The sequence below is a fragment of the Musa acuminata genome, chromosome BXJ1-6 (assembly GCF_036884655.1).
Source record: "Musa acuminata AAA Group cultivar baxijiao chromosome BXJ1-6, Cavendish_Baxijiao_AAA, whole genome shotgun sequence".
Lineage (NCBI taxonomy): Eukaryota > Viridiplantae > Streptophyta > Magnoliopsida > Zingiberales > Musaceae > Musa > Musa acuminata.
In genome coordinates, this window is record NC_088332.1 from 41,090,418 (window position 1) to 41,110,793 (window position 20,376).

The 20,376-nt window shown below is 38.0% G+C and overlaps 2 protein-coding genes and 1 long non-coding RNA gene across 5 annotated transcripts; 2 read left to right on the forward strand and 1 right to left on the reverse strand.

The window, feature by feature from the left end:
• The first annotated feature begins 245 nt into the window (after positions 1 to 245).
• On the forward strand, positions 246 to 9,969 carry LOC135677017 (protein ACTIVITY OF BC1 COMPLEX KINASE 1, chloroplastic-like). 2 transcript variants are annotated; one of them, XM_065188855.1, is made up of 14 exons: positions 246 to 682; positions 780 to 986; positions 1,081 to 1,170; positions 1,253 to 1,399; positions 2,049 to 2,213; positions 2,316 to 2,456; positions 2,627 to 2,806; positions 5,158 to 5,353; positions 6,228 to 6,355; positions 6,576 to 6,647; positions 7,556 to 7,671; positions 7,755 to 7,902; positions 9,444 to 9,513; positions 9,602 to 9,969. In XM_065188855.1, the coding sequence occupies exons 1-14, from the start codon at positions 368 to 370 to the stop codon at positions 9,667 to 9,669; spliced, it is 2,043 nt and encodes a 680-aa protein (XP_065044927.1). In that variant the 5' UTR covers positions 246 to 367; the 3' UTR covers positions 9,670 to 9,969. The 2 variants fall into 2 exon arrangements, with proteins under 2 accessions (XP_065044927.1, XP_065044928.1); XM_065188856.1 differs by lacking the exon at positions 246 to 682 and having other exon boundaries at positions 844 to 981.
• A 3,223-nt stretch (positions 9,970 to 13,192) lies between these two features.
• LOC135677018 (NAD(P)H-quinone oxidoreductase subunit T, chloroplastic-like) lies at positions 13,193 to 14,229 on the forward strand. Its single transcript, XM_065188858.1, has 2 exons — positions 13,193 to 13,599; positions 13,711 to 14,229. The coding sequence occupies exons 1-2, from the start codon at positions 13,322 to 13,324 to the stop codon at positions 14,129 to 14,131; spliced, it is 699 nt and encodes a 232-aa protein (XP_065044930.1). The 5' UTR covers positions 13,193 to 13,321; the 3' UTR covers positions 14,132 to 14,229.
• LOC135677019 (uncharacterized) lies at positions 14,145 to 17,472 on the reverse strand. 2 transcript variants are annotated; one of them, XR_010514520.1, is made up of 3 exons: positions 17,348 to 17,472; positions 14,452 to 14,544; positions 14,145 to 14,281 (listed from the first exon to the last, which is right to left on the reverse strand). It is a non-coding gene; the product is annotated as an uncharacterized LOC135677019 (long non-coding RNA). The 2 variants fall into 2 exon arrangements; XR_010514519.1 differs by having other exon boundaries at positions 17,343 to 17,472.
• Between the last annotated feature and the right edge of the window lie 2,904 nt (positions 17,473 to 20,376).

Genomic DNA, 20,376 nt, shown 5'->3' on the forward strand with positions numbered 1-20,376 from the left:
TGATGCTCAAAAGCATTCCCATTCAAGTACGGTAACTGATGGATTGAGATAAAGACGAGACCGACTCCTGGATGAGATCCTCTCATCCCATGTTGATTGTTGTGTGGTCATCCAAAAGCAGCAGTTAACTGTGGTGCGGAAGCGAGCACGTCTCACGGGGCAGACTTCTCCACGGTCTTATCTCGTTTCACATCACAGCAACCATGTCCTTCAATTAATTTGCCCATCATTCCTCAACACTCATCTCGAAGCAGCGTTCCATAGCGACTGTACGGCCTATAAATCAAACCCGTGGCTGTGTGAACCCTTCTGGGATCGATCTCTCTCTCTCTCTCTCTCTCCCCCGAAAAGTAGGGTTCAGCGGGACATGGAATTGTACTACTCCACGAAGCTATCGATTTCTTCGGATGCGTCTTGCCACTTCTTGCCGGGATGGGGCAGCCATGTCTCCAACTCCAGCAGCCTTAATTTGTCGAGGAGGAGGGGGAGGGGTAGGAGGAATCGGAGGACCTCGTCGCTTCGCTTTTCGATTGCTGCTGCTGCGGCGACCGAGACTGCAACCAGGAAGCTGGTGCCGATATCGAGGCGGAACGAGCCGGCGGAGAGGGTGACCAGCGCCATGGAGCAGCTCGACATCGAGCGCGGCGTCTGCATCCCCTTCCGCAAGTACACTCCCGAGACGGTAGGAACCCTCGACTTGATATGCCATTGTTTCGGCTTTGCGGGTGTTCGATTCCTCGCGTCGCTGAAGATAATTGCTCGACTTGGATTGACGTTAGGTCAGGAACAAGGTTCTGGAATCGAGGGGGTCGATACTGTCGCTAATCGGCCGTGGCGTGGAGATCGTCTGGAACTTGGGCCTCTACTGGTCGGCACTCACCTACGACTGCTTAGTTGGAAGGGATGAGGAAGTAGTCCCTTACCGCGCTCGCCAGCTTCGCAAGCTTCTCTGCGATCTTGGCCCATCTTTTATCAAAGCCGGTCAGGTCAATGACTGTCCCATTTCTTTTGGCCTCCTTATCTAGATGGTCTTTAGTTACTAGTTGCTGAAATTGGCCGATGCATGCAATCGTTGTTTAGGTGCTAGCAAATAGACCGGATATAATTCGAGAAGATTACATGAACGAGCTCTGCATTCTCCAAGATGATGTCCCTCCTTTCCCGAGTCAGGTGGGGTTTTGATTGCTGCTACAAATAATTTCTGGGTTGAGGATTTCTCCTGATTGACTTTGAGCATGGAGCTAACTTGCAGGTGGCATTTGCTATCATTGAAGAGGATCTTGGGCAACCACTCGAACAGGTGTTCAGTAGAATTTCGTCGCAGACTATAGCGGCTGCCAGCTTAGGTCAAGTTTACCGTGCCACTCTACGAGAAACAGGGGAGGATGTTGCTATAAAGGTTCGAAGACTATCAACTAAACACACTTACTGAATAGTAAATTGAGTTTCCAACTATCCCAAATACTTAAGCTATTATGAAAGGACCCAATTTGTAATAAAACTCTAACTTTTTCCTTCACATGTCGTTGAACATTGCACAAATCCTCCCAGGTAAAAGAATAAGAGAGGAGCCAGAATTCAAACTCATGACATACTCTGATACCATGATAAAGATTTTTGTTGAGCTACCATTTATCCTATAAGCTTAAGTTATTAGGAAATAGTTCAATCTATAGTTTAGCACTTTATAGCTTCTATTTCTTATCAAAAGCTTAAGTTGTTAGGAAACATCTCAAGTTATGCCTTGAACATTTTATAATGTATTAATTTTATTAGTTTTTAGCCATCCGATGTGAGTACCAATGCAAATAGCTCATATGGTATGAAAAACAGTAATTCAGAAAGCATTGAGTGGGAAGTTATTGGAGACGTGTTATTAATTTTTTCACATGCCCTTCCTTTTTATGACCAGATGCATACTATAAGTCACTGTAGAATATAATTCTGAGTCTTATATTTCATTAGATGAGAAATGAATAAATGATGCATGGTAATTGTTTTCTCTTCTCAAATCTTGTAATTTTTGAACTAACTAGTATGATCTTCAGGTGCAAAGACCAGAGATAGAGCCTATAATTTACCGAGATCTTTTTCTCTTCCGCAATCTGGCTTCATTTTTGAATGGTATCAGTCTGCAGAAACTAGGTTGCAATGCAGAGCTTATTGTTGATGAATTTGGTGAAAAGCTATTGGAAGAACTTGACTACACTCTTGTAAGTCTGCCTGATGCTGTTTTTGAAAACAAATGGTACTGAACTCATTTTAATTGAAACCATATTATGGAAGATACCTTATTTTTGCTAATGTCTGAACAGGAAGCTCGGAACATTGAGGACTTTTTGGAGAACTTTAAAGATGATCCAACTGTTAAGATCCCACGCGTTTATAAACAATTCTCTGGTCCACGTGTCTTAGTAATGGAGTGGATTGATGGCATTCGATGCACTAACCCACAGGTTAATTTGCTAATGAGAAATGATGTCTCTGTTATTCCACCAGTTTATTTTAGCTGAATCTTCTGAACTTTACATGCATTTCTTTATAGTGAAGTTGGAAGAAAATATTGCACATTTATTCATTTAACATTAGTAATTGATTTTTCTTAACTTACTTTTGGTAAAATCAGGCCATTAAAGCAGCAGGCATCGATGTAAATGGTTTTTTGACAATTGGGGTTAGTGCTGCATTGAGGCAGTTGCTAGAATTTGGGCTGTTCCATGGAGATCCACATCCTGGAAATATCTTTGCCATGCGTGATGGCCGTATTGCTTATGTTGATTTTGGAAATGTGGCCGAGCTTAGTCAGGTGAGTTGGAAATAATTTTCAAGGTGCCTCTGCCTTGTTGAAGGGTGATGGGTTTTTTCTGTGATGTTATGTTAGTTTTTGAGAAGAATGTCAGTTCTGGTACAACATATATTGCAAAATGTATTTATACTTGTTTCAGTCTTTTTATGGTTTTTGAAAATTTTTATGTGCCACTTCAATAAGAAAACATGTAACGATGTTATCTATCTACAAAACTGAAAATAACATGGTAACATGTCCTTTTTGTTTAAGCCAAGAGGGCTATAACATTTCATAAACTATTTAGTAATTATTCAAAACCAAAATAGACAGGGTTATGTATTTGTGAGTTTGCTTCTTTGATCATTAGATTAAACTTGCTGAAAGATTCTTTATCTTCTGATGTGTCTATGTAAGAAACTTTTGTTTGTGCACATTTAATTATGCACACTTATTCATCCACATGTATAGACATACACATGATCTTTGAAAATTTCACATGCATATTCTAAATTCATCTATACATCAAAGACATATTGTCTTGGACAAGTTGTGACTTAGCCTCAGTTGAGTTGGAGTTGAGTCAATTGAGTTTAGTCATACGTTGGTATTTTTTGTAGTTTTCCTTGTTTCTGTTAAATGTCTTTGAGGAATTTTAGTCTCTTATTTTTGAGTTTTTTTTATGCTTATGAATAGTTAATTCAGGTCTAATATGGACTAAGGGAATTGTTAAGCCATTAGTATTTAAATCTGAAGAATTCCAAATATTTTGTTGAAAGTTGAATGATTATGGATTCTCTAAGAATGGCAATATTCATTCATCAATTTTCCCTTATTTTTTGCCCTAGATTGACTAGGAAGTAAGATATAGCTAGGCCATCTATATATCTATGCATTCTGCTGATGAAACAATGTTCTATTGATGACTTGAAACTGAAAGGTTATAGTTTCCTTCGGCCATGAGTTCTGCTATTTCGTATCTGATATGTTCTTTTCTCTATTTCTCTACCTTTTTCTAATATTTTCCTTTGATAACTTGATCTAATATTTCCTGTGGGAAAAATTTGAACACATATTTCATCAAGACTCTTCTTTGATTCTTCTTGATAGCAAATTGTATGATATGTCTAAGGCATGTTATATCTTTTTTTTATAAATTAAGAATTCTGATTTTAGTTATAAAACATCCTACTTGACTTCAAACATTAAGGTAAGATATGACTGGAAACCAAACTGAAGGATGATGATCATGTTCTTCAAACTCATTTGCTGCCATAGTGTTGTATTTGTTCTGTGGTTCTTTTCCTTTTGCTTTAGGTGTTCTTTTAGGGTTTTCTTTTTTGGTGTGTGTGTGTCTGGAAATGTACCTGCTCATTCTTTCTTCCTTTTCTTGAACTTATTTTCTTTTCTGTTATGGGCGTTTTCCTCTCTTCTCTTTTCAAACACCCCTTTCTTATGTTGATAATTTTTGTATAGTATTTTTTTTCTGGTGGCTTATCCCATGTCAAACAAAGCCATATTAAATATACGTACTTGGACCAAAACTTAGATTCAACAGGGTTATGGGCACTCAACATGCTGTTTTGTTACTGTGCCTATTTCAGTGTGTTGACAGCTTAAATTGGGGAAAAGCCACCTTGCTCCTCTTGCTGCTATAGGCTGATAAATCTTTATTGACAATCATGATAAACCCACTCGATGTCACAGCTGAATGTCCACCATGTGGATCTGTTCATTAGAGAGCGTGGATAAAAACTAGATAGGGAGCTAGTTTCTTTTTCTCAAAAGTGATTCTGTAGTGCAAATGTTTCCTGATCTCGAAAGACAGTGGCTTTTTCTAGATGGGAACTAGGGAACTATGGTGGTTTGTTATAAAAGGAGGCATGACCAATCTCAGAAGATAGAACACATAAATGACAGAGAACTCATTGGCAACCTAATGACAAAAGATCTTATAGGTTATACTTATAGATAGTTAGATACTATACAAAATTTAGACATTTGTGCGTCTGCATACAGATGTTGAGTGTGACATTTGATCTTGTCTTCAGCATATTAGCATGATACATTGCACAGGATAAGGTACTGCCTGGAACACAACTATCCCTTTGCTGAAAGAGCAAAGATTTGTAGCTGAAATAAAGTTTTGGAGTAAAAAAGGGTTTTTACCCTGTAGAATGGGAGCTCCTCTAGTTGGAACTCTCTTTTTTTGTTAAAGTTTAGAAATTATCCAAGTTGTTGGAAATTCTCAAAAAATGTTCTTCCTTTTATAAACTATGGATTCTGGAGCTTTTAATTAGAGCTAGTCTACGAGTTATCTGGCTTATATTCCATTTCTGAAAGTGTATTTTTTCCTATTCTTTGAATTTCAGCAAAATAAGCAAATTTTGATTGATGCCGTTGTCCATGCTGTCAATGAGGATTATGCTGAGATGGCAAATGACTTCACTAGGCTTGGCTTCCTTGCTAATGGAACAGATGTCTCTCCTATTATTCCAGCGTTAGAGGCTATATGGCAGAACTCAGTTGGGAAAGGATTGTCTGACTTCAATTTTCGAAGTGTCACTGGTACAGCTTCTAATCCTGCAGTCTTCAACATTGTTTTTAGTTACAATTTTCTCAAACGGTTTTTTTCACATACCACTGCTTCTCTTTGACTCTGCATAATTTACCACTTGGCTTCTGCTTATCTTATTTTAGATTGGACCTATATAATCATATTGTTCCCTCAATGAGTGAACCATCTCATTAGATTTGACATATGTGAATGTTTTATATGCAATAATCTTTTGGTTCTCACTGATTTCTGTCAAAAGCTTCATATGCAGCAACAAGCCATAGAACTGAGCCTGTCAATTTGCCAAGGCAGGTCCAGACAGTGTTCTCTTATTGGTTTTCTGGTCCTGGTCTTTAATGTGGCCACTTCATATTAGATGGTACCTTCTCCCGTTGTCATCCCATTATATGGCAGGTGATTAGCATTTTATGAGAGTTAACTGGGAACAAGCATAGGCTCTAAACAAAACTATAACCACTGGCATTTGGACCTTTAAACAGGATTAAATAATTAATGGAAGACATTTGTCTGTTTGAAGGTTCCAAATTATGTTATTAAGGAACAGCTATTTGCTATATAAAGATCGCAGGTGATGAGGGAGAAAGGGAGAGGGAGCATTGACATATTGCTTCCTTATCAGGCATGTTAAGAAAATTAGAACTAGTGTAAATATGTGCATGATCTTAGCATATTCTATTATGCAATCTCTTTTAATGTCAGCACATAAGACTTCTGCAGTGGTAGTTTGAGCTGGTGCAAATATGAAACCACATTACTAAACACATCATAAGACATTTATGACATACTTTGGTTTCTTTTTTGTGCACAATTTGAGGAATTGCCATATCTTGATGATAGTTGTTGCTTTCCAAAATTAATTTTCAGGGAAGTTCAATCAACTTGTCTATAATTACCCAATTCGCATTCCGGAGAGATTTTCTCTTGTTATTCGTTCTTTGCTGACTCAAGAAGGAATCTGCTTCACGCTTAAGCCAGATTTTAAATTTCTTGAGGTGATATAAGATCTTATTGTTATTTTCTTGAGAGCAGTTCTTGATTATTTGTAACTTTTTATAATTTATATATAGATCTTTTGCATTCATATATTTCAAAATATCTGGAGAGTAGTCTTTGATTATTGATAATATTTGAATAATTATTTGAATAATTTGTATATAGATGTTTTCCTTTCATATTCTGAGGTGCTTGTTACTGAAATATACATTTATGTAGGTTGCATATCCATATGTAGCAAAGCGCCTTTTAACAGATCCAAATCCTGCGCTTCGTGAACGTCTCATACAGGTTAGTTTCTAACAATTCTTTCTTTGATTGGTATTACCCACTATAAATTCTTTCATCTAAAAGTGTTGTGGTTGTATGAGTGCTATATGTTTGGAGTGTTATTTTTGTTTATTTTTCCAATTTCTCCTAATTTAAAACAGAGAGGTGGGACTGATCATGCTAGTTCTACTTAAGTTTAATTTTTATTTATTTATCTCCCAATGTTCATCTAATCAATTGTTGGAAGTCGCTAATATCATCTGGGAGATCATTAAATACTCGATCAGAGAAGGTGAGAGTGCTTAAAATTGTTGTTTTCATTTTTTAACCCAATTTTCTCCCTTGAATTTTGTCTTAGTTATTTGAGAAATCTGCTGCAATTTCCTAGATTTTTGTAGAAATTAAAGTAGGGCGGGAATCCCACATGGGGATGAAACCTGAAATTGATTGTTTAAGCTGAAGGTTTAGAAATGTCTTCATGAAGCATTATATTGACTCCACTTTTCAGGAAATAACAGTGTTGTTGGAGATGAAGTTTCAAATATCGACCAGTAATTGTCAACCAACCAAGCATTTTATTGTATCATATAGACCAAGCACCTGGTTGACATTTAACTTTTTATTTTTTGTCTAATGATATTGGGCAGTGCATGTCGGTATGCCACTTAATATACAAGAATCATACTGATCTGACAGGTTGCTGAAACTGGTGCTGGATTGGGGTATTTAAAACATTGGTTGGAGATGAGCCTTCATTTTGGAGGAATAGATTTAGCATATTATTCTCATCTTTGATGAATTGAAATTTGTCAGGCCTTTTGGTAGATATTCCAAGTTGCAAGCCTAAAGCATTCTACAGTGTGTTAATGTTAAAAAATGTTTTCTTATTGCAAATGGTAATCTGGCCTTATATTACTTAATGTTTGTAGGTTCTGTTTAAAGATGGAGTGTTTCAGTGGAAACGACTTGAAAACCTTATAATTCTTGCCAAGGAAAATGTGGCTAAGATGAACAGCAACCCTGCATTACAACAAAAGAGCAGCACGTCTGTAACATGAACCACTTGTTGTGTTTACTGTTTTAATGTGTATTTGGCATCTCACAACCTAATTTATGATCACTATTCAGCCGAAGTTCAAGGAGCTTGCAAGTTGAGAAGAAACTGGACCTCACAGAAACCATAAAAGATGGAGCACGTATGTTTCTAATTGATGCTGGGATTCGACGTCAACTCATCATGGCTCTAACAGAAGACTCCAAGCTTCACATTCAAGAGGTTTGCAACATATTTTGCTGAAATCTAGCATTATGGAATATCAGATTGAAACGTGTGATATACACTAGAAGCACTAATAAGAAATTTGCATGTCAATGAATATTATATTTACTAGAAAAGATATCTGAAGAGAAGATAAAGTTGTGGTTCATCAAGGAGTTTGATTGGCACCATTGACTGATGCTAGTAGTTGTTTCGATATAAATGCACGATAGGTTCTTAGTGGATTTCATTACCATGTTTTGGATCTTTTTCGGAACCATTAAGTTCATTTCATCTATCTCATTGTTAGTTATGGTGAAAACTAATACAGCCAGCTATCTCAAACTTTAACTTGCACGCAACACTGAATTCATAATATTGTAACAATTATATAATTCATGGCTGATACGTTACCTCTCAAATCTTGAAAGCAAACTATATCTGGTACATCAATTAAGATCAATATCTGGGTTATTGAATATTTGATCGCTGGAGCAACATTCTATGCATCTGGTGGTTCCTACCTGATGACTTTATCCAGTTCACTTTTGGTCGTGATAGTGGCCTCATTGGAGTTGTAGACGTTGACCTAGAGTTAGTATTCTGATATTGTGACATTATTTATTTATTTTTATGCAGCTTTTGAATTTATCAGGTCTATGATGTAGACAAAGCATTCTTCATGCAACTATGAAAATATACTCAATACTGAAATGTTTACTGGATTTTCTTTCTTTTTTGCTGAAGGATAAAGACCTTATAGAATATTCCAATTTATTACAATCTTTCGCTTAGTGAATACTAGGTATCAAGGACAGTGCAGGCCTCTCTATGTGAGCTAACATATGATAATATGGTGGTTTATTTCTGCTTACTGATCTGGAGTTTATTTTGAGCTTGTAACGTGTTGGACTTATAGATGTTCCTGATGAAGATCTTAAAAATCTGAACAGGGTATATTGTGTTAGTCCTCCATCGAAAAATAATGAAATGGACTTATATAAATGGATTTATTGGCCTGCTAATAACTTTGTTTAATTCTCTTTGGGTCATGTTGCATGGAATGAAGGGTTACTCTATATGCATCATCCAACCAACTAATAGGTCATTTTGGTCATTTTAGCCATTGTGAGTTCTTATAATTGGTTATCTCATCCTTCCTGTGAAGATCTTCATATTATGCCAAAACTATTTGGTGTTTTATCATGAAAAGGAATAAACTACTTGAATATCTTCTTTATCCATGCACTAAAATTTGCAATTTGTCTTCTTATTAGTGGGTGCTGATTAAGATAGTATCATGCTTAAAGTAAGAATGTCCTGATTTAAACCAGCAGAAGAACTATATTTTTTTTCTTTTAGAATTATTGTCTTGTGTTACCATTACTGCACCACTGGTTGCCTCTCACACCATAATGTATCTGTTATTGATTGTTTTTTCTCTCTGATGCAATACCTGCTAAAATTCCTGACATTCTGAATTATAAGGTAGAAAATGGAAACAATTTTCTATCTGTTGTTGCTGGTCTACTGAAATGTGCTCGTTCTCTTTTTGTTAGCTTGTAGATGTATACAGGTTGGTCGAGGATCAAATAGATATACCTTCTGTTGCTTTGGAGGTTCTGCAAGGTGAAGTACTTGCCAGTCTGCAACTCAAAATATGTTTTTTGTTTGGTGGATCCTATGAAGTGAATGCTTGTATTGGTTGTTGATGCAGACTTGCCTAACGTCACACGTGATTTTATGCTTGCATGGAGTGATTCTGTCCTGTCAGACCGGTGGTAACGGTGGCGATTGCACTGCAGTCTGGTATGCATCCAGGATCTTGCCATGTCCCAAGTTTTGGATTTTCTCACACCTCCCTCCCAATCACCTCTTTTTTCTTTCTATCTACTTATCCTAAACTAAACCCTCTCCTCACCTCACTGTATTGTAGAATAAGTTTTAATCTTATAGGCTCTAATATGTAAAGTCTTTTTAAATGTATCCAAAGTATGCCCATTTTTTTGGCACATTTCTTTGTACAACAAAGTAGATATGAAATACGAGTATAGTAGGCATGGTATAAGAATGAAACTTGTTGTTTCTCTTGGTCTTTGACACAGAAAGAAGTCCAATGCATATTATACTGGATCGAGTGATTCATGAATGTATTAGAACCTCTCATGTCTTCTACATTTTTGCTAGTTGTAGTCTGGATTAACGACGATGTGGATGAAACGTTAAAATATTATTGTCTCATTTCTGATGTGGTCTAATATTTTTCTGTGCCTGACAAGGAAGATGTGGTAAATGGTCGATACGACCTTAGTTTAAGCTGTGGATTAGCGTATCGAATGCCATCAATCCACTCCATTACTAAGACACGTGGACCAGAGAACTGTTTATAAACGCGTTGGATCTTAACAGTTGGATCATCTTTAAATCATGTCAATGACTCGAATGTTAATCATGTTGTCTATGCATTCTTTTCTTTTGAATATATCATTTTGGCATCGTGACACTCCTTCCGAATCCACTTTCATTATCATTTCTCTTTTTTTTAATAGTCAATTTTTTTTTATAATCATTATCACTACTTCGCTTCTTTCTTTAGCACTGCTATATTCTCTCAATAATTCTCATTTAATCAATGGAAAAAAGACCACAACTCTTGTATGACCTTTGCCCTTGTATTGCAAGTCTAATACCGACTCTCCTCTTTGCATGTGTCATCGATAGCAATGTTGACCTTGTTTGTTGATTGTGTTGGGGCTCCCTCGAGCAAATATGAGTTTTAGAGAAATTTATAATCTAGAAGCTCCAATCTTACGTCCATATAATCAACTCTCTTGTGATACTTACTGATATGCACTTTGATGATCAACCTCTATGATACTATACATTTTTGCAGCCTTCAATTGATGTGAATTTGGTGTGCATACAAAAGATCAACCTAGATGGTACCATAGAACACACTCCTTTAGTCTATAGTTTTTTTTTTTTTTTGTGGTGTTGCTCACTACTCACTAGTATGTGACTTTGGATCTTGGATCTCTATCCCTAGCATAATCTCTATTGTATACTAATTTTTAGTGCATTCAACTATTGCGACACATTAGCATATTTTTCAAGAGAGCTTTCCTTTGTAGCATGTTCTCTATGCGAAGGCCTTCTAAATATATAGAGAAGGCCTTCTAAATATAACTTGGGCCTTCTCACCGTGGTTCTTCCATCAATCGCATCATAAAGATAAAGTATGTGTGCATTGCATCATATGGAAAGAGTTATGCCTTCTTAGAATGTGAAAGATAAGGAATGACATGACTCTACTCTTTCTTTTATAAGTATTTACGTTCTTGACCTTTATACAAGGAAAGCACTAAGTAATTGGTGATTCCACTTTATGTTTCATCTTCTAAGTAGGCTCTATTCATGCAGCTCAAGCCCTTCGCTAAGTCCAACTTAAGTTGCTTTGTTTCATAGTATACATTGATATAGTTGTGACTATTGCAACCATTATTACACAAGTCAACCATCCATTGAGCTCAATATCCATTCTAGTAGTTTCATTGTATGCCTTATTCTTTAGTGTCACTCTCCCACTTGATCTCACAATATGTCCATCGATGCATCATTTTATACAAGATAATGTGACAATTCATTGCTTGCGCGATTATGATCTTATACGAGCTCTAAGGAGTCTTTGTCTTTGCTACGTTAACTTCATCTCGGAAGACCATTGCAAGGGTAAGTGGACCTCAACTGAGGTATTTTCTTGAAATGTGTGATACATTGCATAAAAAATATCTATAAGAAATGAGATAATATCTATAGAAATGAGATTTATCTTCTAAACACTTGCAACTTTTCTCTTAGCATCATTCTCACTAAAAGTATTAGAGATTGCTCCTCCAAGAGTACTCTCGGAGTTGAAGTACGTGGATAATTATGCTATTGCGAATATACACTTTGTTGATAAAACAATTCTATTGTGCCTCCAAAGTGTAGCAGAGTTTTAAAAACTTCCACACAATTTGGCGTTGAACTTTTAGCCCTTTGTTAAAAAGAAAGTCTTTCATTTTATGATGCACCAAGGTTCCCTATTGCACGTGGGATTAGCTATTCTTTTAAATGTCGAAAGCATAACTCGGGAGGTATGACTCAGTAAAAACTTTATTGGGTTAAGGTCAATTTTAGCTTATGTGATTTTGGCCATGAACTACTTAAGTCTTTATAGTTTACTCGTGTCTAAAATAACTCATACATTTTAAAGAACGTAACATATAAGTCCCTCTCATCAAGTCTGAGTTAATAAACGTTAGAGTTTACTTACGTGACATGTTGACTCATAATAAACTATTAATATAATTATATATAATTTAAGTTTAAAAAGGATTAAGGTCCATTTTAGCCCTTGTAATTTTGGCAATGGATCACTTAAGCTCTTATGGTTTATTTGTGTCTAAAATAATTTATATATTTTTTAAAACATAACATATAAGCTTTTTCCATCAAGTTTGAGTTAACAAACGTTAGAGTATGCTTACGTGATATGTTGACTCATAATAAACCATTAATATAATGACATATGTAATTTAAGTTAAAAAAACCTAAGACCACCATCAATGGTGGGAGAAGGCGTTGTCATGGAAGCGATCACTAGTAGCAACATCGAGCCGTTGCTGCCTAGTAGAGTGTCATACGCACACAGCCTCTCCTGCACTAACGATGAGCTCAAGAGCTTCCGATCTTACCTCAAGTGGATGAGCGTTGAAATACAATAGTCTCCTGGTCCCTCTTCCTTCTTCAGGGCATCTTCGTTCCTACTGCTTCCCACTTCGTCTTCTCCTGCGCCCCCACTCGTTGCGCTTACGATGTGGTGGTCCATCTCTCCCCTCACCTCCTCCTCTGACCTATTCTATCTTTGCCTCTCCACCTTCGTCCATCGTTACTACCTCCGCCACTTCCTTTTCCTCGACAAGATAAACCTTAATCATTTTCTAAGCTTAAATTACACGTATCATTATATTAAATCCCAAAATTAAATGAATAACAATCTCTTTAGTTTAGATTAAGAGGATATATGATTTGTGCAATATTTGTTTAGTACAGTAATTCTTGAATGGAAAGAACATTAAAACTAAAAAAAAAAAGGGCTTGTGTCTGCATATGGTCAGAACAACACTGGCCTCGTACACGGCAGATGTTATGTTATCCCTTGCCGACTCCTAACCATACAAATTCTGAATCAAACATGTCTAGTCTCGAGAACCTTTTTTTTTTTTCTTTCTTTGTTTTCATGTGAAAAATTGTGAAATACGAACCACAAAAATGTAGAAAGAGAGCTCAACCTCTTCTTTTCTGCGTCACTCATTCTTTCCTGTGGGTTAATGTCTTCTTACTAAATCTCTTGGTTCTGTGTCGTCGTCTTCTCAGCTTTGCCGTCACTCTTGCAATGGCCTCCACGGCCTCGCCTTCCTTCTCTCCGCTTTTCTGTGGGAGGAAGCAGGCAACACCCGCACTGCGGCAGATGCACGTCGTCGCAGCAGCACCGGATTCCTCCGGCGAACCAACTCGAAAGCGCCGCGTCGACACCAGGATTCACTGGTCCAGCCCGGACGAAGGTTGGGTCGGGGGAAAGACCAAGCCCGACAACGGCGCTAGCGAGAAGAAAGAGTATCTGGGAGAAAGATTCGCGGATCTCATCAACAAATCGACTGCTTCCCACTACCAGTAAGTCCTGCTCACCGTTCCATCTGCCTCTCCCTCTCTCTCTCTCGGAGCCTTTCTGTCAGTCATGCGAGATAGCATCATCGTGGTAACGCATATCTGCGCTGCGATCAGATTTCTTGGAGTATCAGCAGAAGCGGACATGGAGGAGATCAAGGCGGCGTACCGAAGGCTGTCGAAGGAGTACCATCCCGACACGACGTCGCTCCCTCTCAAGGCTGCCTCGGAGAAGTTCATTCAGCTGCGGGAGGCCTACAACGTGGTGAGCAACGAGGACAGCCGGCGCTTCTACGATTGGACGCTGGCGCAAGAGGCGGAGAGCCGCCGCCTGCGACAGATGCGGATGAAGCTGGAGGATCCGTACGAGCAGGACTTGCGCAACTGGCAGTCCGTGCCGGACACGGTCGACCGCCTCGGTGGGAAGAACATGAAGCTGAGCGATCAAGCGATGACGGCCCTCACCATCGACATCGGCATCATCATCTTCACCATCTGCTGCATCATCTACGTCGTCCTGTTCAAGGAATCATACTAACAAGTGACACCAATCTTATGTAAAGAAGTCTCACCATGCAAATAAACATGGATTACGAAGCTAGTAACTCGATGGAATGGAAGCTTCATATGTATCCACATTGTGCTTCTCATCTGTGTTTGTGAGGTTGCTATCAGATCCTCACATGGACTGGAACAAAAAGAACATAAAAAGATTATGGAAACGACTGATTTCTCAATCCCATTTTTGGAAGAACTAAGAAACAAGAATAAAAAATGCATTAATGTGATTTTGTAACAAATGTCAACGTTCTCAAATCATATAGATACTCCAAGAACATGTTAAAAGAAAGTTGGTACCTGTGTAATGCTAAAAGAACTTGACTCCATTGAATCTGGTTCCTTCCGTAGGAAGACAACAGCCAAAACAGGCATTGGAGGTCTAGACTTTGCCTGCAATGCAGGATATCGAAATCCAGTATGTCATTTGAAAGTGCATAAGACTGCCATTCCATTATGTGGCGTTGAAATGGAAAAGGATAAAAGGATCTTAAAGCTCTTCCTGATGATGCGAACAAACAATGGCAACAGCCTTGACTTTTAATTGAGAGCGAACCTCGATGACAAACCATTGAAAGAGAAATTTACAAGTGACAATAACAGCTAACACTCATAGCCGCTGATGATGCAACGTAATCTTTCTGAGACATTGATTCACCAACATAGTGTACTATTCTTTTGAATTGATGAGATTGGTAACATACACACCAAGCATACAAAATATCGGGACAGTTCTCATTACAGCTTGCAAGGACCTCTTAAGAATAGATTGCAAATCATGGATAGAGGTATAAAATCAGTCTCCAAACTCTGATATTATTAGCAAACATACTTCAGCACAGATTTGGCCAACTATCCAAATGCTTCAACAGGATAGAGGCCTCACGGAGTCTTAAGCACCTAATAATAGGACCAAAAAGTTTCATTTTGTTGAAGTCAAAAGACAGGACCAAAATATCTGTATCGTGAAGATATAGATGTCAACAGCGGTGTCAAGTCATTATGACAGTTCCAGATATGTTGCATTTTCGGAGGAAGGTCTATTCTTTAAGTTCACTCGAGAAAGAAAGATGGTCCAAATTATAGAGAAGCATAAAAACCATATGAAGATTGATTTTAGAGATGAGAGATGCATCAAAAAGGTAAATTTATTAAACAAGGCTTCAGTGCTTTTCTCAAAATTTCAGTTTTGGCATATATCTGAGTGGTCAGGAGATTTTTTGACTTAAAGAGGTTCTCTAAGCTTTAGTACAAAGAGTAAATCAGATGCTGAGAAGAAGGATGATAAGTACCAGCAGCAACAAGTTCATTGGGACCTATAGCAAAGATAACATAAGATTAGAACAATTCAAAATTTCTAACTGTGTTTATGAAGTGGAATATTATGCTCATCATACCATATCATATTTGCACTGACATATATAGGTCTACATAAACCTTGTAACTGTAAGGACCTAAACTATATCGAAGACAGACAAAGGCATTAACATAACAAATAGTTTCGTGCAGGTGCTATTCAGTTTTCATGTCTAAAGTGTTCAAGAACATGTTAACTTAGAGTAGGCAGCTCCATTTTGTATTCATAAAGCTCAACGTGTATGCTTAAAAATGATGAAGAAAGATTTTGAAAGAGCAATCACATTACCATTCTGTGAGCAGGTTTTGGTTTATGTTCCATGAATAGCTAGAATTCCCAATCTTGCATAATGTTTACAGATGGTATATCCTAGCTGTATTTTTTTTTGCAAGAAGTGATTAATTCCCAGATAATTCTAGACTAGAAATCAACTGTCATCTCCAAGTTGAGCCATCTAAATGAATGTAAAATAGGATCTAGTAGATTACTATATGCTGAAAAGAGAGAAACATAAGGACCACCACATTTAGCTTGAGAATCTAGCTACTAATGAGTTTCTTTAGTGGAAATCACAAACAAAACTACATGTGAAAAAAATAAATGGGTATGCATTGAAGAGAAGGGAAGGGCTTCTAGAATCAATGGCCTGCTATCTTGTAGCACAACTTAAGGGAATTGGAAGAGCAAATGACCTCGCCCTAGTTAGAAGATGGCGAGGATAGTGAGGCAATGAGGACAGAGGGATCTAAAATCCTAGACTAATCATAAATTCATATTTAATCAAAAGAGGAAGTTAACAAATTTCCTTTGGAGAATATAGGTGCAGAAAGCTAGTTAAATCTTTATTTGAGATATTAACTTTGCCTATTCTAATGAAAACCATAACAGTTTTGTAGCATTTATATTTGAGTTTATATTAAACAATATCAAGAAAATCTTCTGTGAAGCATTCAAGAAATCAGACAAAATCAATACTTAAATGGTAAAATTTCCAACTGATCTATCTTTAAAAAGAAGACAGCGCAGTTTTTCTGCAAATCACACTTTAAGAAATCGAGCAGCAGTCTGAAAGAAAGATGTAAAAGCAAGGGAGAAAATTATACAGCAAAGTCAGTAAAATCAAGGAACAAAGCAACATACTTGTCCTTAGCAAAACTAAGATTTAGTTCGATGATATTCCTTCATGTTTGTAGCGTTCTAACATGCTATGTGCGTATGGCTCATTGCCAGCTCGGCTCAATGTAGATATATTGCCCAATTGGCACGTATAGTTAAACCTGCTGTAATGCAATTTTTTCCTAGCCAACAAAACCCTTCAAACAGTTAATTTGACACTTGAAGTTGGCATCCAAGTACCATGAAAGCTGAGCATCCTGGATGTGTTTTTTTGATGGGCTCTTTTCATATCTCTCAAAACAATAACTGTGAAAATTTTGATGACGCAAATTTCACAAGAAACCCTTGATCAAATTCCTCCACCATCCAGAACACATTGAACAAATTTATTGTCTTCAATTTTCTTCTCCATACGATTTCTACAAGACTAATGACTGCAATATGGTATCAGACAATAACAAAAGTAGAGACTAAGAGAACACGTGAGAGAAAATCGCTAGAATACAGAGCAATTAGCTTGCAGAAAAGCAAGTTACAGAATAACACTTATAGACCGACGAACTCAATTATCAAGTCCAGATTAACGAAGAATATATCCTCCAACAAGGACCAAGAAAATAGCACAAGCATATTAGGAATTGATGTACGACTAACACAAATGCGTCAAAAAAGGGAAGAATCGAGCCCAAGAAGCGGATGAAAAGGAGGGAGAGAAGACCTCACAATCTTAGAGGGGAAACATCTTCGCGAGCCGCACGGCGTATCTGCTCGCCGTGCATTGTCGTGGGCTAGGGTTCCGGTCGCCAGAGTTCGCGTCTTCGATGAGAAAACGTGGGAGTCGAGGTCGGATTCCGGAAGAGCAACGAGAGATGCGCGGCGCGGAAAATATAGCTTCCCCTGCCCCTGAGTTGCGTGGCAGGCGGGGCCCAACCGATGGGTAAATTTAGGGTCACAGTGCTCTCCGTCATCAGACGGTCAGGAGAACCCCGATGACATCCATCAGCTCGTGTCGCGGATTTTGAGGAAAGGTCGGCAGAAGGGTCGCCACAACCACCAGCTGATAGCGTTGTCATGGTTTCTTCTGAATGGTTCTTTGCCTTTGTTGACCTGATGAGGCACCCGGTTAACGCAGATCGGAACGTCTATCAAGACATATTAATATCTTGCTCAGGCTCGATCTTTCATGTCACGTCAACGACAATGTCAGACGCTACCAGAAGTACGATCCTGCTCCCTACGGGCAGACACATCATGCAACGATAATTCTCACTATAAAAATCCTCGCGTACCGAAAAGGAAGGAAGGGAAAAAGAAGGAGGAAAAAAGAAGGGAAAAAAAGAAGGGAGAAAGGAGAGGCAGACACAACTTGGCTAGAAAAAAAGAACCCCCCATGACCACCCACTGACTTGATTGTCGGAGGGGTCGGGTCGAGCTCCCGGACCCGACCTTTGTACAGGTGCGAAACCGAATATCCCCATTGAACGCGTAGGTGAGGAGTTCTTGCCCGAAGGGAATAACGATCCCGTCCCAATCGAAACACCGTGATCGGCCACCTCAGTAGTCGGGAGGAGCGTCCCAGGAAGATCCCCGTCATCCGGACCCGAACCAATCCGTGTTGGTCCCGAGGCCACAACTTAAAGTTGTTTACACTAACCGTTATATGTAAGTTTTCTTACGCATTCTTTTAGAGCTCTCAAGCTCGGCCTAATGAGGTTTCGGATGGTTGGCAGAATATATGGAGGCTTTCGGTCACCTCTCTCTTTTGGTGGAATATTCAATTGGTTTAGTTTTACTCCCATTTTTCAGCTTTCAAACGTCGTATAAGACTTTTATCTTAGTTTAGATTCACAATTGTAGCAATGACGTCTGAGGCTTATGTGTTTTGCTGCCGTTGTTTCTTCTTCGTATGTCGATGGTTTTGGTTGATTAAGATTGCAGCATTCTCAGGCAGTGCAGCACCATAAGGCGGATTGCACGGAGCCATGCAAAGCAGTCTGACGGCAATTAATTGATTGATATGGTCCGATAAGATAATTGATCCCCATTTAAAATTTGTCTATAATGTGAGACGATTTTTATTGTCTCATAATTGGTGTGTTTGGATTGGGAAGGATGTAATTGAAATAGCTGGTTCTCCTTTCAAAAAGTCAAAATAAAAATCTGAAAAGACAAGCTTGAACTGATACGTTTCTTTTCCTTCTACCAAATCCAAAAGCCACTTTTGGATAGGCTCTAAATGAGCGATTCCATGAAGATCTCATGCTTTAAATACTATGACTAGTTTTCATAGACCAATACAATGACTCATGAATTAGTGGGAAACATTAGGAAATCTCCACCACCTTGCAGACATTAGGAAATACTATGACTCATGAATTAGCTAATTTAGGCAATTTTGTTGCCACTTAATTGATATGTAATGAAATAGTTGGTTTTTCTTTCTAAAACAAAAATCTGAAAAGATGAACGAATCATTCCCCTTTGCCTTGTACCAAATTTGTTTTTGATATTGCTCTAAATGAGCGAGTTTCCTTTAGATATGCTTCCTAAAATAATTATATTTTCCTCTATTTAAAGGCCAATCTCCCTCCTCTCACATGCACAAAAAGGAATCCACATCGGAAACAATGGCATCCCGCTGCTCCACAATGCTGCTCGCTCTCGTTCTCTTCTCCCTCGTCATAACCCCCGGTACGTATTTGTATTAGTTCTAACATCTGACATATGTCTATGTGCCTTGCTACTGTTTTTTCTTCTTCGGTGGTTTTTGTCTGATAAGTTTGATCTGATGGGGATTTGTAGCGTACTCGCAATTCAATGGCTGCACTATTCTTGGAGAAGGATGCAAGAATGACGCAGAGTGCTTGATTATATGCCAAGAAGAGGGCCAAGTCAAGTCGTACAGCTGCATTCCTGATCCGACCGGCCGTGATCGAGGCACAGTTTGCTGCTGCAAATTTAAATGATGATCGGGGGAAGCGTTGCAATTAAGTTTGCCCATCCAACATCTTTAACGCACATAAAAACAATCCTTTAGATTGCTGTTGTGTCTACTTTAATCTTTTTGACATCGAATAAGATAGCAGCAAGAAGGTTTGTGTTTTATCTGGGTTGTCATCTATGATGAAATAGTCACTATTTTCTCAATTGAGTAGTTTTTGACTGTGGTTTTATCCAAAAAATGATTTTGAAAGTGTTCTAAACAAGTCATGTGGCAAGCTACATATGACAGTAATTAAAATTTAATGTAGCAGTATTATTGTGGCAATTAATTATAGTTATTGGGTTTGCAAGTGACAGATCTTTAGAAATATACAAAATATAAATAGTACAAAAAAAACTAATTTTAACAACAAAAAATTGATAAAGCAAGCAGTTTCTGTGGTTGTGGCAGAAAGGGGGGAACAAAGATGAGAAGAAAGACGAAGGGAGGAAGAAGAAATCCATAGGATCTCTTTGATTTATACAGGAATCATTCCGTCCATATTATTGTGTTGACTATTCTTTTGTTGTGATGAAGGGGAGAGGGTCAGTTCAATAGATTTGGTCATCCATGTGTAGGTTTGCTTGGTATCTGAAGAAGGATCATCGCGCCTTGTTGATGGATTGAGATCCACATTCAAGCACATATATAGAGAACAAAATTTGGTATATGTTTCTCATAAATTTCAAGAAGTTTGAAGCATATATAATCCATCAAATGAAGTTAAAATTTTAATTTGCAAAGCATCACGTATGGAAAACAAGAGAAA